We start from the raw sequence: 14,340 nt of genomic DNA, 5'->3' as shown, positions 1-14,340 counted from the left end.
CTAAGTGTTAAGCAAAAAATTTTCTTTCACTCCATGAAGTTAATTTATAATATAAAGCATGGTAATGTACCTGAATACCTTAGTAAAAATGTATTGTTAGTAGAGCAAACACACAATGTAAATACAAGGAATAAACAAAATTTTAAACTGCCATTGTTTAGAACGGAAATAGATAAACAAAACATTTTCTATAAAGGTCTCAAATGTTTCAATGAACTCCCTATGGATTTAAAAACCTGTAATGAAATCTTAGTTTTTAAGAAAAAACTGTATGAATATTGTAAAACCCTAGCTATAAGATAGCAAATTGTTAATGATACTTGAATTAGGCTCTCGTGGCCGTAATAAATACATAATAATAAAATAATAATAATAAGAGAAAGCAATTGATTTTTCCAAAAAATTCATACCTTTCACTTAAATTTATTTGAACAACTTAAGTAAAAGGTCTGAAATTTTAAGAAAAAAGTATTTGCTTAGGTTTTATGTGTAAGCGTCAATCTTACATATTATCATTATGTATATGCGCAAGTATGGCTGCATTCGGAAATATATCAAGCCCCTTTTGTTTCTTAACTATAATTGATGGAAATGCCTTATTTGCGCAATTCCATAAGGTTTCCGAATTTCAAAATCTCTTCCATGGTGGAAATACATACGTATAAGTTATACGTATGTATGTATATCTATAAAATGTGTATTTGATTCCACCGTTGTTTTCAAAATGGTTAAAAAATTCACATAAGAGTTGTAAGTTGTATTTGTTATGTAAAACGAGCCCTCAAGGTTTTACCTTGGTAAAAACATATTCACTTTTTTTTTGTAATTTTATTGTTACAATCTTTATTTAATATCTGAAATCAATAATTATAATTTCTATAACTAAAGTAATGTAAAAATTGATAATGTATATATATAAAAATATTAAAAATGCATCATTAGTTCATTTTTTAATGCCGAACTAGAATCATTTTTTGTTTAATATTTATTGTAAGTATTTTTGTGGTTACTTTTTATTATTATTTTTTTAACGCTTATCTTTTGTGTGTGTGTGTGTATGTTGTTCCATTCTCCATTGCTTAAATTATTGAATTTAAGTTGAATAATTGGAGTAACTTGCAGTATGCCGCTGCTGATTTTTTGCTTTAATAAATTTCGCTGCATTAACTGTTGCATTTGTAGCAATACATACAAATTATTTTGATTTTATGATTTTTGTTTCATTGTTTGTATATTTCATTCTGTAGTTGAAAAATTGCGCAACGAACGCATGAATCGTACATTACAATACTTTAATAATTTATTATTGTTGATTTTTTAGTAGAAAGTTATTTATTGCTAATTTTACGTGTGAGTGTGTTTTTTCATGTGTTCACATTGCCGACTTTTACAATATAGACAAACCCTTTCCTTCCCAGTTCAATTAAATTTTTCCTCGGAGCTAACAAATTATTTTTTTGTTATTGTATATGTTGGCGATTTCGCCATATTCACCACAGTGCATAACCGTTTACTGCGTTCAATATCAAACGTTGACTCGACAAATTAAAAAAAAAATCTTTTTTCGGGGCATAGAATGAAATTATCTGCGCTTGCAATCTGTTTTGTTGTAATTGTGGTTGCTTTTAATGCAATTTAATAAATAAATACATAAAATTATAAGAATTTGCACTTCCTTTTCTTGGATGGCTCTGGTGGCTCCAAAGCTGCTAAGATGGCCTCATCGAAAACGTTCTTTAAACCTTTCTGTAAATGTTTAAAAAATTTATTGAAATATTTTACCTCCAAATAATTTATGCTTTCAACTCACCTGTGTTAAAGCGGAGCATTCCACATATTTGACTGCTTTCAATTCCTTGGCCAGCTTCTCGCCCTGCTCCATAGTAATAGGTTTCTGTTTATTTTTGGCCAATTTCTCCAAAGTGCTGCTCTCATCGCGCAAATCAATTTGTGTGCCAACCAAGAGGAAGGGTGTCTTCTGACAATGATGCGTGATTTCCGGTACCCACTGCATACACGTATGTATATAAAAACATAAATACATACTGCACGCTCATTGCATTACGCATTCCAAACTACTTACCTTCTCTTTCACATTCTCAAATGAACTGGGACTAACCACTGAAAAGCAGACAAGAAAAACGTCTGTTTGTGGATAGGACAGCGGACGTAGACGATCGTAATCCTCCTGACCTGCCGTATCGAAGAGTCCGAGAGTGTAGGGCTCACCGCCAATCATCACTGTTACGGCGTAGTTATCGAAAACGGTGGGTACATACTCCGACGGGAATTTATTGGTCGTATAGGAGATGAGTAGACAAGTCTTACCCACGGCACCATCGCCGACGACAACACATTTAATGGTCTGCATAGTTGTCGACTAAATGGCTACTGCAATAAAAATGAAATTGTTCTATAGAATTGTGAGAATTCGATTTATATAAATAAGTTAATTTTGGGATTTAAGTTTCCATTTGTTTCACATGATTGTTTGCATTTTTAATATTTGAGAGTAGACGTAAAATTACAGTGCATTCATTTGGCACGCAAGTCTTTTTCAGGTGTATTTTTTCTTAGGCTTTGTACAAAAATATACAAAAAAGAAAAAAACTGTATAAGGTTGGTCGAATGAATGACCGTCCTAGTCATCAGTTCCGAGTCTATTCGATTTTTAATTATGAGGCCTTATGTTGGACAAAAGGGGGAGTATAAGGGACTCAAAATGGAGAAAATTTGCATATGGACGAAGACCTGCGTGCCAAATGAACTTTTCTCTCAAAGTTTACACTGCTAGCAAATGTAAATAAGGATTAAAATTTAAAAACTAATTAATACAACTAAAGTAAAATCTGTGTAAAATTAACAATAAAATATTTTTTTCGCAAAATTTATAAAGGAACCTTTTATTTCTCAAAAAACAAAAAAAAACGGGGTAACAGTTATTCGTCGCCACGCTGTAAACCTGTTAATCGCGAAAGTTTATCACTCATATTTTATTCCATAATATTCCCAGTTCGAAAACACCCTAACTCAGAAAACTTTTCAAGAACGCCCTACTTCAGAATTTGATTGAAAACGCCCTATTTCAGAATTCGGTTCAAAAACGTCCTATCTAATGAAAATGTACTGATATAGGGCGTTTTGGACCGAATTCTGAGATAAAGCGTTTTTTAACCAAATTCTAAAATAGGGCGTTCTTCCACCAAATTCTGCAATAGACCATTGCCGACTGCCGAGATAGGTCGATCTTCCACTCAGCCATGTTGTTGTTGTTGTAGCGGCTACAACAACCCCGCCCAGATCGGTTGGTATCTCAGTCGTTGTCGTCAAGTTCCACTAACGGCAACCCTAGGAAGCGTGCAGCTTCTGCGGGGTTTGCCCATAAGGACAAGGTCGTTAGGGATGTCGGGTTTGCCGGGCATGCGAAGAGATGTTTCGAGTCATGTGGGGTCTCTCCGCATGCCGGACATTCATTAGGCACATCCTCATTCAGCCTACTCAGGTAGGAGTTTAACCTGCTGCAGTAGCCGGAGCGAAGTTGTGCAAGTGTGGTGCGCGTCTCCCGAGGCAGATGAAGCTCCGTCTCGTCAATGTCCGGGGGTGGTGTGCCTAGAACGGCATTCACAGGTCTAGAGTCTACATAACTCGAGACTGAGTCCCTGTGAATGCCGTTCAAGGCCTGTCTGTAGGCTGTCGGGTCCAGAGGTTGCTTAATGAACCTCTGGACTTCGTCCGTTAGTTCATATAGATGCCTCCTGACGTGCCTAGGCGAGGGCCCCTCTGCAAGCAGCTGTCTGCATGGGTGGCCACTTCTGTGGGTCCCAATCAGGAACTGCTTGCAGAGCATTATATTGTGCTCCTTCACCGGGAGCATTTGCGCCTCGCCGTGCAGGTGGTGTTCAGGCGTCATCAGGAGGCATCCCGTCGCTGTCCTCAGTGCGGTGTTTTGTGCGGTCTGTAGCTTCGTCCACTGCGTCCTACTAGTCCCAGGCGACCACACTGGCGCTGCGTAGTTCAGAACCACTCAGCCATCGAGTGCTTTGCTTTCATTTAAGTGGCATTAGAAATCATCCAGAGTAGGTAGGTATCAATGTCAGTATATTATATAGAATTAACCATCAAGCAGTCAACACAATTGATGATAACGTTGTAGTGGCTCACACTACCAATTGCCATTTCCTTCATTCCATGGTTCGCCGTTTAATATCAAAAATCATTCTTGTGTTTTCTTTTCTCCTCTGCCTTGCTGCGCCACTCGGGAGTGCCTAGGTATTAATAATAATTTATGCAAATAATTTCTTGTGCATTAACATCATCGAACATTGCCTTGTGACACTCGTATTAGCGGCTGAGTGTGTAGATATTAAACGGCTGCCCAAATTTAACTGTAAGCTAAACATTCTTATTTCAGTTTATGGTAACCAGCGTATCCCCCTTCCCCTATCTTCATTAGTCGTATCATATTTATGTACATATTGATGATCGTGCGGTCTGCAGTCTGCTCACATCCAAAGTAGTATGTTTGTATGGGCGCGTGAGTGCTTGCGCTTATATATATGTGTAAACATACATATCTATAACGCGAGCAACATCGTCTCGCTGCTGCGAAGTATTGGGCAGCGCTGTTCCAGACTGTCTCTTCTGGAGAACTATGTATGACTCACAACATCACCATTGAATATTGATAAGCAAAAAGTTCGTGTAGCATTCGTTTTCGTGCGCTTCTATGGTCGGTGTTATGCAGACAAACTTTTGTTTGCCAAATTAAATGGCGGCTGCTTAGTTTGCTCGGAGGTGGTTCGACNTAACGCGAGCAACATCGTCTCGCTGCTGCGAAGTATTGGGCAGCGCTGTTCCAGACTGTCTCTTCTGGAGAACTATGTATGACTCACAACATCACCATTGAATATTGATAAGCAAAAAGTTCGTGTAGCATTCGTTTTCGTGCGCTTCTATGCTGACTCGCTGCTGTTCAGAAACATATGTACGATGCATGGATTTTATTTCCCCAACTTCTTACGCAGCGACCACAGCGGCAGCATGCAGCAACGAACTTCCAAAGGCGGCGGTGAAAATATATGACGCGTAAAGCGAAGTCAACAGCGCTGCTGCATTGGTGCAATTTGTTTTATTTTTATTTAATTGATTTTGTGCAGCAAGCCAAAACTCGTTTTTGGAATTTGGTAAGGAATTCCGTTTACACATACATATGTACATATGTATCATGAAATCCAGAAAAATAAGACAATACATTTTTTGGTATTGCAACAACTACATAAATCGCAACTTGTGTCTTTTTTTGACGCCTCCGTTGACATTATAAACTTTTCATATCTCATAGAATGCAGCTGAGTTGGTCCCACTAGGCCATTAAGTAGGGAACGCCACATAAGTTCGTGTGTTTGCTGCTTGTGACTGCTGCTTCTCAGTCGCGTCAGCCGTTCTCCCACCGCCAACGCCTCTGCCATATATCGTTCGTTTGCTCGTACGTCGTCGTCGTCTCGTTCTGCACCCTGTGTCACACAGCACCATCAAGAATTTTCTCTTTCTATTCGACTTTTGTTTTGCAATTTTCGTTAAAATTTTGCACAAAATTTACGCAGTTTTTAAATTAATTTAATATCTATACCTTTATATATTGAAAATGCATTATTTTTAGTTATTTACTTACATATTTTTGTTAAAATCGGAGATCTTAAACTGGGGCTGGGCCTGAAATAATTTATTTCGTTCACTTCTTGTTCACGTCTTCCTCTTTGTTCTACAACAAAAATTTTATTTTGACATACCGTTTTGAAGGCATATTTGTATGACAGGGTCGCTTTTTTCGGCCTTATAAAGACTGTGGTGAGAAAAATGCCTCACGCCGTTTCCGCTAACGCATTATGCTCCCAAACCGGTTCAACAAATTAAATTTTATATGGAGTTTTAGCTTTTTTCAGAGCTGGATACTAAGCTTAAATAGTTAACAAAGTTCTGTCACACACACTATGCCATTAATTGTTAATGTAGTATCATCATATAATTATACGCATGTATATAAAATGAGATGTTTTTTGCAAAATATTTGATGTTTGAAGTAAAATGGACGTAGGTAGTCCCCTCCTGTAATTTTAAAAACTAGACTAAATAAATTGTCACTCCAAAGCAGGTCGGTCGTTGTTGTTGTTGTAGCGGCTACTAAACCCCGCTCGAGTCGGCTCATCCATCTACGTTGTCGTCTGGTTCAGCTAAATAATAAAAATAGCCTTGAATCGGTTATTAACTAGGAGCAAGAAGTGGTGAAATGCGCTAACTGAACTAAAAATTTGACCTTTATCGTGGTGAATACGAACGTCAGAATTTTACCTAGCTCATGTAAAATTTAGGAGAACCGTTAATTTCTTCATGATCCAATGATCGGATCTAAACCACCTCAGAGACACTACGTTTTGGGTTTTCAACTGTCAAAATTGTACTTTGCATTTGGCACACCCATGGTACAAATATTTTAATCAAATTTTTGTATCATGGTGTACACCTGGTGTACACCATAGAGTCTGTGCCAAATGATAGAAAAGAGGAAATTTTGACGGATTAGGTAAAATTCTGACAGCTTATAACACACATAATATTGCTTGGCGGTAATAAAGAGGGAACATGAAAATGAAAGCTGAAACAGCATAAAAAAGCGTACGTTACTTCTTGCAAATATTACAAAAATTAAATTTACTATATCTGTGCACTAATTTATTAATAATGTCGGTTGGAAATATGGTATTTTTCGCAAGTTTCCGAGCTGAGTTGTCAAAAAAAAAAATATCCACGAAATATCTCTGCAAGAGGTGTTCAGCCCCTCTTCTTTAGCAAAACGGAAAGGAGAAGTCTACTTAGTTAGGGTTATAATCCCTAAGTGCAGCCGAAGGCCGCCTACGCAGAAAGTTTTTTTCTGCAAAAGTTGTTCAGCACCTTTTCTTCGGCAACACAGAAAGGAGAATTCTACTTTGTGAGGGTTATAAGCCCTAAGTACGGCCGAAGGCCGCCTACACAGAAAGGTGCTCTCTGCAAAAGGTGTTCAGCCCCTCTTCTTGGGCAACAGAGAAAGGAGTAGTGAGGGTTATAATCGTTTTGGAAAAAATCCAAATTTCCGCTGTTTTCAAACAGCTCCCAAGGGGTCTTTAGGTGGAAGAAGGGGACGAGGGGTGACTTTTCATAAAGCGGCGTCCATCCTTCTTCGTTTAGGGGGGCGGGGGGTTTTTGGGGAGCCACGCCCCTCCCCTCCGCCCCCACCCCTAAATCGTTGTACAAAAAGCTAAAGATTTCCCCACAAAAATAGAGCTTTCGCACGAGCGTTTCTTTGGTTTTTCAACTGTCAAAATTTTACTTTACATTTGGCACAGCAAAATTCAGTTTATGTGTACTACAGCATAGCAAATTTTCCACCCAGTCTCACCACGGAAAAAAAAGTAACCGATTGGCACACAGCCTTTGTAGCACAATTGTTCGCACTGAACACAACCAATCGCCATTCACCATTATACGCCGTTTCGCAATTCGACAAAAAAGAAAACGTAAATACGGATATTTCAAGAGAATATAAAAAATTTCATCAAAATGTCAGGTTTAATCGACAAAAGGTAACTAAACTTAAACGATGCAGCGAAAATCAGCTAAATATTCTCTTTTGTGCAGAAAAAGAAGTCGCGAAGATGACATCTGTGATTCAACGCCATTGTCCAAACGGATCAATCAGCTGCATTTGACAAATTTGGACGAGCCCCAGCAGGCAATACAACAACTACATTTTAATGACCCCACCAAACAAGTTGATTTGGCACAGGCATACAACAGTAATCACATAAATAACAGAGCTTTAAATATGCATTTGCATAATAAGCATGATATGTCCGCTGCTGGGCATCAACATCAGATGCATTTACAGCATCCTTATGCACCCGAGCTGAACGAGGCTGAGAATCCATTCTATTATATTAAAAATAAGTTGTTGTATGAATTGCACTTTGAACGGCTTAAGCGATGTGTTGTGTAAAGCGATAAGCGAGAATCCAAGAAAAGGTTACAATCGGAACGGAATGCGCATATGAGTACGACCAGTGCATAAAGGCAAGCTTATAAAAGCTAACGCAACAGGCATATATTTTCTAATTTAATAATAACTAAGTATACCATGTAAGACAGCATATATATGCAATAATGTACTTAGTCCCTAAGTTATTTTTGGCTACCCTACCATCAATGTGTAAGGTTTTTGGGCACACACCTTCACACATACATACATAAACTCCTGCATAAGCATAACAAATGAGTGTATATAAAACCCCATTTAAGGCTTTAAATTGCCACAATAGAGGTTAGCCTTAATTACGCGAATTGTAAGCCTAAATTAAAAGAGCTTAAGTTATTATAAAAGCCAAATACTAATTGTTTGTAAAAATGCTCTTGAAAAACAATAAATTCTTTTTGTTTGTGAACACCTGAAACACAGCGGTACGTTCAGTGCGCGCCTTCTATTTTATGCTCCATTTATGCATGCAACAAAAAATTGTTGCTTCGATTTGGGGCTATTTGACTGTTCGCTCATTCACTCTCCATTTCATTTATTTTTGATTTTGCAGATTTGGCGATCGCGCTGTAACACAAAGATGAATTTTTATAATAAAAAGAAAATTATACAAACTATAATTAAACCATAAAAGTGATTAGTGTCTGACGGCTGGTGGACAGCGGGCGAATAGCTGATTTAATGTGCCTTAACAAGTGCCAATATAAGCGATGAATTTTTAGTGAAAAATCTTAACCAAATGGCTTTATTTTGTTTTGTTTTTGGATAAATGTGTGGCACCAATTTTGGCAGAATAACAAAACAATAACAAGGTTCCAACAAATGCAAAGCAACAACAAAAGAAAAACATAATACACTAATGTCTGCACAAATATGAGCCCATTTCGTTCGAAGAAAAATCGTTCATTACCAGTGAAGGTGGTAACCTTCGATTCAGAATTAGAATTCAATTTGGGGCATCGTGAGACTGGTCAAGAGCTGTTTGATTTGGTGTGCCGCACAATAGGTTTGCGTGAGTCATGGTACTTTGGCTTACAGTATGTGGATGCACGCGGGCACGTCTCCTGGCTGAAGATGGACAAGAAAGTAAAGGATCAGCGCATACAACTGCTATCGAATGGGTTTTACGTTTTCAATTTCTATGCCAAGTACTTTCCGGAAAATGTTAGCGAAGAGCTAATTCAAGAAATAACGCAGCATTTGTTTTTCCTACAAGTCAAGCAGAGTATACTGTCAATGGATATTTATTGTCGGCCGGAGGCATCGGTACTGCTGGCATCGTATGCAGTTCACGTTCAGTATGGCCCATACGATTATGAAACTTACAAAGATGGCATGTTGGCGAGCGCAGATCTGTTGCCAAAAAAGGTGACGGACCAGTATCAAATGACGCCCGAAATGTGGGAGGAACGCATAAAGACCTGGTAAGACGATTTTTTGTGTGCATTAAATATTACCCTGACTCAATAGGGCACTTCATCTTTAGGTACATGGATCATGAGCCGATGACACGTGATGAGGTTGAAATGGAATACTTGAAGATCGCACAAGATTTAGATATGTATGGTGTCAATTATTTTCCTATAACTGTAAGGCGAGCTTATCTGTTTTGAAATTAAGATGATGTCAAATACATCTCTCTACTTTTCACAGAATAAAAATAAAACCAAATTATGGCTGGGTGTGACCGCTATCGGCCTGAATATTTATGAAGAAAATAATAAGCTTTCGCCGCGTACAACGTTCCAATGGAATGAGATAAGACATGTGAGCTTTGATGATAAAAAATTTACAATTCGGCTAGTAGACACGAAAGTATCGAACTTTATTTTCTACTCACAAGATTTGCATATCAACAAAATGGTGAGTTTTGAGTTTAATTAAAAATCAGTAGTTTTCTGAATACAACTTTGTTCCAGATTTTAGATTTGTGTAAGGGAAATCATGACTTGTACATGCGTCGCCGCAAACCGGACACTATGGAGATACAGCAAATGAAGGCGCAAGCAAAGGAAGAGAAGCAGCGGCGCCAACAGGAGCGCGCAAAATTTCTGCGTGAGAAAAAGTTGCGCGAAAAGGCGGAACGTGATCGCTACGAGCTGCAAAATCGTTATGAGCATTTGCAGAATGAAATGCGCATGGCTAGTGACGCGCTGGTGAGTATGAATTGTAATCAATTTGCGAAGTAAAAACCTAATTCATTTAAACCTACATTCCATTAGCGGCGTTCTGAAGAGACCAAGGAACTCTATTTTGAGAAGAGCCGCGTGAATGAAGAACAAATGCAATTGACAGAATGTAAAGCACATCACTTTAAAACAGAGATGGATCGCCTACGTGAACGACAAATGAAGATCGAGCATGAAAAGATGGATTTGGAGAAGAAAATACGCGATGCCGACTTCTATGTGCACCAATTAACGCTTGAAAAGGATAAGCGTGAGGCAGAAGCGGAAAAATTGAAGAAGGAGCTGCAATGCGCACAATTGGCAGAGCGTGAAGCCACCGCACGTCTACTTAATTTCATCAATCATGGTCGCAAAACATCCACCGACAGCTTGGTGGCCGTCTCAGGGAATAATGTGGTCGTTTCGGCTACAAACACGGCCATCAGCACACCTTCGTTGACCAACAGCAACTCCACCATAGACATTGATACGGCAGGCGGTGTTGAACTGACTACATCAAACCATAATCTTGCCGCCAATACAAATGACGCCTCATCCGATGTTATCGACGATTTCGAAACAAAGGAGTTCATACTCACCGATGCAGAAATGGAGCAGATCACAAATAGTCGACTTGAATATTTGAAGAAATCCAAACAAATGGAAAATCAATTACAAACGTTGCGTTCACAAATTGAGCTGTTGAAAATCGAAGAAAATCAAAGTAATTTAGATATACTAAGTGATGCACTCATCAAAGCGGGAGAAACGAAATACTCAACGTTGAAGAAATTGAAATCGGGCTCAACCAAGGCACGTGTGGCTTTCTTTGAGGAGTTGTAGTAAGGGAGGCGAAATTAATTTGTTTAAAATTAGAGGTTCTTCAAATAGAATTTAGTAATAGGTTTTAATACTAACAATGTGACATGTATACCTATTAGAATTAAGCGAATATCAGCTCTAATACTTTAAAAATTGGAAGTTAAAAATTAAAAAAATAAAGCAATAGAAACAAAACCAATAATTGCAAGCGATTAAAATTTCCGATAAGGCTGAAGGGAGATCAAAAGCTCTAAGTGTTAGTTCCTGAAATAAGAGAAGTAGCCAGAAACGACTTCCGAAGATTTTAGTGAAAATGCGTCAAGATTTTTGGATTGGAGTAAATCTATCGGCCGTCATATAGCGGATGGTGATATCGCTATGTGCTTTTGTTGCAAAAGTTTGAGTTGACATCATGAAAGTGTCGAATCACCGCAATCATTTAAGTTTTCTGTTATATTTGTAATTTTTATTTTAACGCTTTCCTTTTTTGGCTAGTTTTTTATTTTGTTTTTGCAGAATTCGACTTCTCACGAAGCAACTCTGCTCAACCACTTATACGCACTGAACACACCCCACGAATAAAAATTTCCCGCTTTTTAAAACAACATGGAAAAGTGAACAGGACGATCAGCAAAGATTTTGTACACTTCATTTTTTGTGTTAATGCAACGATTTAAAGAAAATAATACATTTAAACTACATATTAATATCCAATTAGGCAACAAATTTGGAGGAACACTCAAATGCAAGCAGATAAAGGCTTAAATCGGCGCATTATGTTGTGCCCAAAGTGCTGATCGCGAGCAGCTGGCAAAGCACAACAGATTTTAATATAAAAAAATACGAGATAGTGTACACAAATAAAACTATTCGCAATGTTTATACAAGACCTTAGGCAAGAATTCTACAATCGACTAGTGGGCAAGCGCCTTCTTATAATTGTAAACTATGATATAGATGCGATATGCGCTAGCAAGATTCTGCAGTCCCTCTTCAAGTATGACCACATGCTGTATTCGGTAGTGCCCATAATGGGCTTGGCTGGCCTGCAACGCGCCTACAATGAACACCAGGGCGATGTAAAATTTGTATTGCTTGTTAATTGTGGCGGTTGCGTGGACATCGTCGAATTGCTTCAACCCGAAGAGGATGTAACGTTTTTCATTTGTGATGCGCACCGTCCTTTAGATGTGTGTAATATTTACAGTGATCGACAGGTAAGTTTCGAAATGTTCGATTTTTAACTTTGATATTGTAGGAAAATACGTTTGTCCCCCGTAGGTATGCATCTTGGGCGATCCCGCTTTGGAAGAGAATATACCTGCATTCGAGTCTATTTTTTGTGAGTCTGATGATGACTCGGACAGTGAGCCAGAAGACGATGGTGATGGCAACGATAGCGGCGCTGGCGGTTCCGATGATGAAGATAGCGAGAAAGTTGACAAGCCACCTGCGCAGAAACTGACACGCCTTGAGCGCCATGAGCAGCGTGTTATGAAGCAACGGCAACGCCGCACATGGGAGAATGAACGCGATCGCATCATGTTCGAATACACGCAATACAGTTACTATGGCCGTTCCACAGCGGTAACCATATTCGAATTGGCATGGAAGTTGTCTAAGGATAATATGGATTTGTTGTGGTGGTCCATTGTGGGCCTTACCGAGCAACTAATTTTAGGCAAAATCGAGAGTAGCACTTATACGCTCGAAATTGAAAATGTGCAGTCGCATGTGTCGCGTTTGACTAACAAAACCAATGATCAAAGCAATATGAGCGCGGCCAAGATCAATTTTGAAAATGATCTGCATTTGGTGTTATATCGCCACTGGAGCGTGGTGGAGTCGATGCGGTACGTGAAACAATTTTTATTGTATTTTCTTTTTGGAAATCGCAAATTATTCTTTTCTTCTAGCTACTCGATGTATTGCGCATGCAAGTTGAGATTATGGACATTGCGTGGTGAGAAGCGTTTACATGAGTTGCTTGTTGAAATGGGACTGCCGCTGGTACAAGCGAGGCAGGTGTTCGGCTCAATGGACTTGGGGCTGAGGCAAGAGTTCTACAAAATGTTGGAGAAGCTGGCCGAAAAGTATGGCATTCCGGACATAGTGTATGGCTCTTTTACATTGAATTATGGCTATCGTAATCGGTATGCAGCTGCAGATTATGTCTACGGCATGCTAGCGATCTTAGAATCAGTGAAAAAGGATAAAACGCCAGAGGATTGCTTCTTAGAAGCCTTAGATAGCTTATCACGTAGTCATCGTGACATTATGCTGGAAGGCATTGAGAATGCCAAGCTATTACTTTCGTCCATTTTTAAACAAGTACAAAGCAGCTTGGAGGCACATCAGGTGCTTTCAACAGGCACATTCTTCTATTACATTTTAAATGAAGAAAATATATACTTCTCCTATCCGTATGGTTTAATTTTGCTGGCAAAGTTTATCTTGAATGGTCACGTGGCAATGTCACGCAGTCGACAGGCACCGGAGCTACCGCTCATCGCTAGTTGTCCGGTGGATGTGGAGCGCGGACTGTGTTTGTTGGTCGGTATACCGCCAGTACGTGAAGACTCGCCCAAAAATTTTTTCGGCAAGGCGTTCGAGCAGGCAGCTAGTAAATGTAATGCAGTGATTTTGCAAGATTTTTTCGAAACATCGCTGATACAGATAAGGCAAAATGATATGGCTAAGTTTTTGGATGCGCTCACTGTGCTCTTGGCTTAATTAAAAATCATTTACAGGCCGACTTTGAACCGAAACTCCCCGGGAGTTTTACTCTCTTTTCCCTTTCCTCCTTTCATGAATAAAAATTCCCAGAGGATTTTTTATATTAAAGTCACGGAAACAAATTCCCAGAGAACAAACTCCCCGGGAGTATGAATAATTGGCCTGTTAGTATTAGTTATAGGGAATTACGTAAATTTGAAGCTATATATATATAGATGTTTTAATTTTAAGATATGTAAGCATTATTTAACCGTTATGACTTGATAAGATTGTTAATTTTAGATATATATATATTTGGTAATATTTGTCAGCACCAGGCGCAACATTGACTTTGTAATTAAATAATGAGAAATGAGAACGACGAAAATGAACACAGATGAAACCAAAATATTAACATATGTTAGCAAACGGTCTTTAAAATTTCCATAATATAATAACGCAAACAAGCCCATTAATGTAGCTAACTGATATGATATTAAAAGGACTAATTTCCAGTACAGACAAACACAAAGCTTTTTATTACCTCCCTTTTATTAGCTCGGGATGTAGCTA

General features: G+C 38.6%; 4 protein-coding genes across 5 annotated transcripts; 3 read left to right on the top strand and 1 right to left on the bottom strand.

The window, feature by feature from the left end:
* Positions 1 to 1,144: 1,144 nt before the first annotated feature.
* Cdc42 (Cell division cycle 42) lies at positions 1,145 to 5,790 on the bottom strand. 2 transcript variants are annotated; one of them, XM_017615923.1, is made up of 4 exons: positions 5,672 to 5,790; positions 2,084 to 2,391; positions 1,811 to 2,008; positions 1,145 to 1,746 (listed from the first exon to the last, which is right to left on the bottom strand). In XM_017615923.1, exons 2-4 carry the CDS (start codon positions 2,369 to 2,371, stop codon positions 1,657 to 1,659), a joined length of 576 nt encoding a protein of 191 aa, XP_017471412.1. In that variant the 5' UTR covers positions 2,372 to 2,391; positions 5,672 to 5,790; the 3' UTR covers positions 1,145 to 1,656. The 2 variants fall into 2 exon arrangements, with proteins under 2 accessions (XP_017471412.1, XP_017471414.1); XM_017615925.1 differs by having other exon boundaries at positions 2,084 to 2,413; positions 5,672 to 5,759.
* A 1,696-nt stretch (positions 5,791 to 7,486) lies between these two features.
* LOC108362781 (uncharacterized) lies at positions 7,487 to 8,480 on the top strand. The gene is made up of 2 exons (XM_017615926.1): positions 7,487 to 7,616; positions 7,672 to 8,480. Exons 1-2 carry the CDS (start codon positions 7,594 to 7,596, stop codon positions 8,027 to 8,029), a joined length of 381 nt encoding a protein of 126 aa, XP_017471415.1. The 5' UTR covers positions 7,487 to 7,593; the 3' UTR covers positions 8,030 to 8,480.
* Positions 8,481 to 8,549: 69 nt separating this feature from the next.
* On the top strand, positions 8,550 to 11,266 carry Mer (ezrin/radixin/moesin family protein merlin). Its single transcript, XM_017615917.1, has 5 exons — positions 8,550 to 9,486; positions 9,549 to 9,651; positions 9,716 to 9,925; positions 9,982 to 10,218; positions 10,285 to 11,266. The coding sequence occupies exons 1-5, from the start codon at positions 8,936 to 8,938 to the stop codon at positions 11,071 to 11,073; spliced, it is 1,890 nt and encodes a 629-aa protein (XP_017471406.1). The 5' UTR covers positions 8,550 to 8,935; the 3' UTR covers positions 11,074 to 11,266.
* A 345-nt stretch (positions 11,267 to 11,611) lies between these two features.
* Positions 11,612 to 14,319, top strand: Cdc45 (cell division cycle protein 45). Its single transcript, XM_017615918.1, has 3 exons — positions 11,612 to 12,269; positions 12,334 to 12,905; positions 12,969 to 14,319. The coding sequence occupies exons 1-3, from the start codon at positions 11,928 to 11,930 to the stop codon at positions 13,783 to 13,785; spliced, it is 1,731 nt and encodes a 576-aa protein (XP_017471407.1). The 5' UTR covers positions 11,612 to 11,927; the 3' UTR covers positions 13,786 to 14,319.
* Positions 14,320 to 14,340: the final 21 nt, after the last annotated feature.

The sequence above is a fragment of the Rhagoletis zephyria genome, unplaced genomic scaffold (assembly GCF_001687245.7).
Source record: "Rhagoletis zephyria isolate East Lansing unplaced genomic scaffold, Rhagoletis_zephyria_1.1 Rzeph_scaffold_01098, whole genome shotgun sequence".
Lineage (NCBI taxonomy): Eukaryota > Metazoa > Arthropoda > Insecta > Diptera > Tephritidae > Rhagoletis > Rhagoletis zephyria.
This window is presented reverse-complemented; position numbering and strand designations above follow the sequence as displayed.

Excerpts from the sequence above, each read along its gene's own strand:
- Cdc42 (XM_017615923.1), bottom strand. The coding sequence starts at position 2,371 with ATGCAGACCATTAAATGTGTTGTCGTCGGCGATGGTGCCGTGGGTAAG. Across the intron at positions 2,009-2,083 it reads TTGAGAATGTGAAAGAGAAG|TGGGTACCGGAAATCACGCA; the intron begins GTAAGTAGTTTG and ends ACGTGTATGCAG. Across the intron at positions 1,747-1,810 it reads AATGCTCCGCTTTAACACAG|AAAGGTTTAAAGAACGTTTT; the intron begins GTGAGTTGAAAG and ends AAACATTTACAG.
- LOC108362781 (XM_017615926.1), top strand. The coding sequence starts at position 7,594 with ATGTCAGGTTTAATCGACAAAAG. Across the intron at positions 7,617-7,671 it reads TCAGGTTTAATCGACAAAAG|AAAAAGAAGTCGCGAAGATG; the intron begins GTAACTAAACTT and ends TCTTTTGTGCAG.
- Mer (XM_017615917.1), top strand. The coding sequence starts at position 8,936 with ATGAGCCCATTTCGTTCGAAGAAAAATCGTTCATTACCAGTGAAGGTG. Across the intron at positions 9,652-9,715 it reads TCAATTATTTTCCTATAACT|AATAAAAATAAAACCAAATT; the intron begins GTAAGGCGAGCT and ends TACTTTTCACAG. Across the intron at positions 10,219-10,284 it reads GCATGGCTAGTGACGCGCTG|CGGCGTTCTGAAGAGACCAA; the intron begins GTGAGTATGAAT and ends ACATTCCATTAG.
- Cdc45 (XM_017615918.1), top strand. The coding sequence starts at position 11,928 with ATGTTTATACAAGACCTTAGGCAAGAATTCTACAATCGACTAGTGGGC. Across the intron at positions 12,270-12,333 it reads ATATTTACAGTGATCGACAG|GTATGCATCTTGGGCGATCC; the intron begins GTAAGTTTCGAA and ends TGTCCCCCGTAG. Across the intron at positions 12,906-12,968 it reads AGCGTGGTGGAGTCGATGCG|CTACTCGATGTATTGCGCAT; the intron begins GTACGTGAAACA and ends CTTTTCTTCTAG.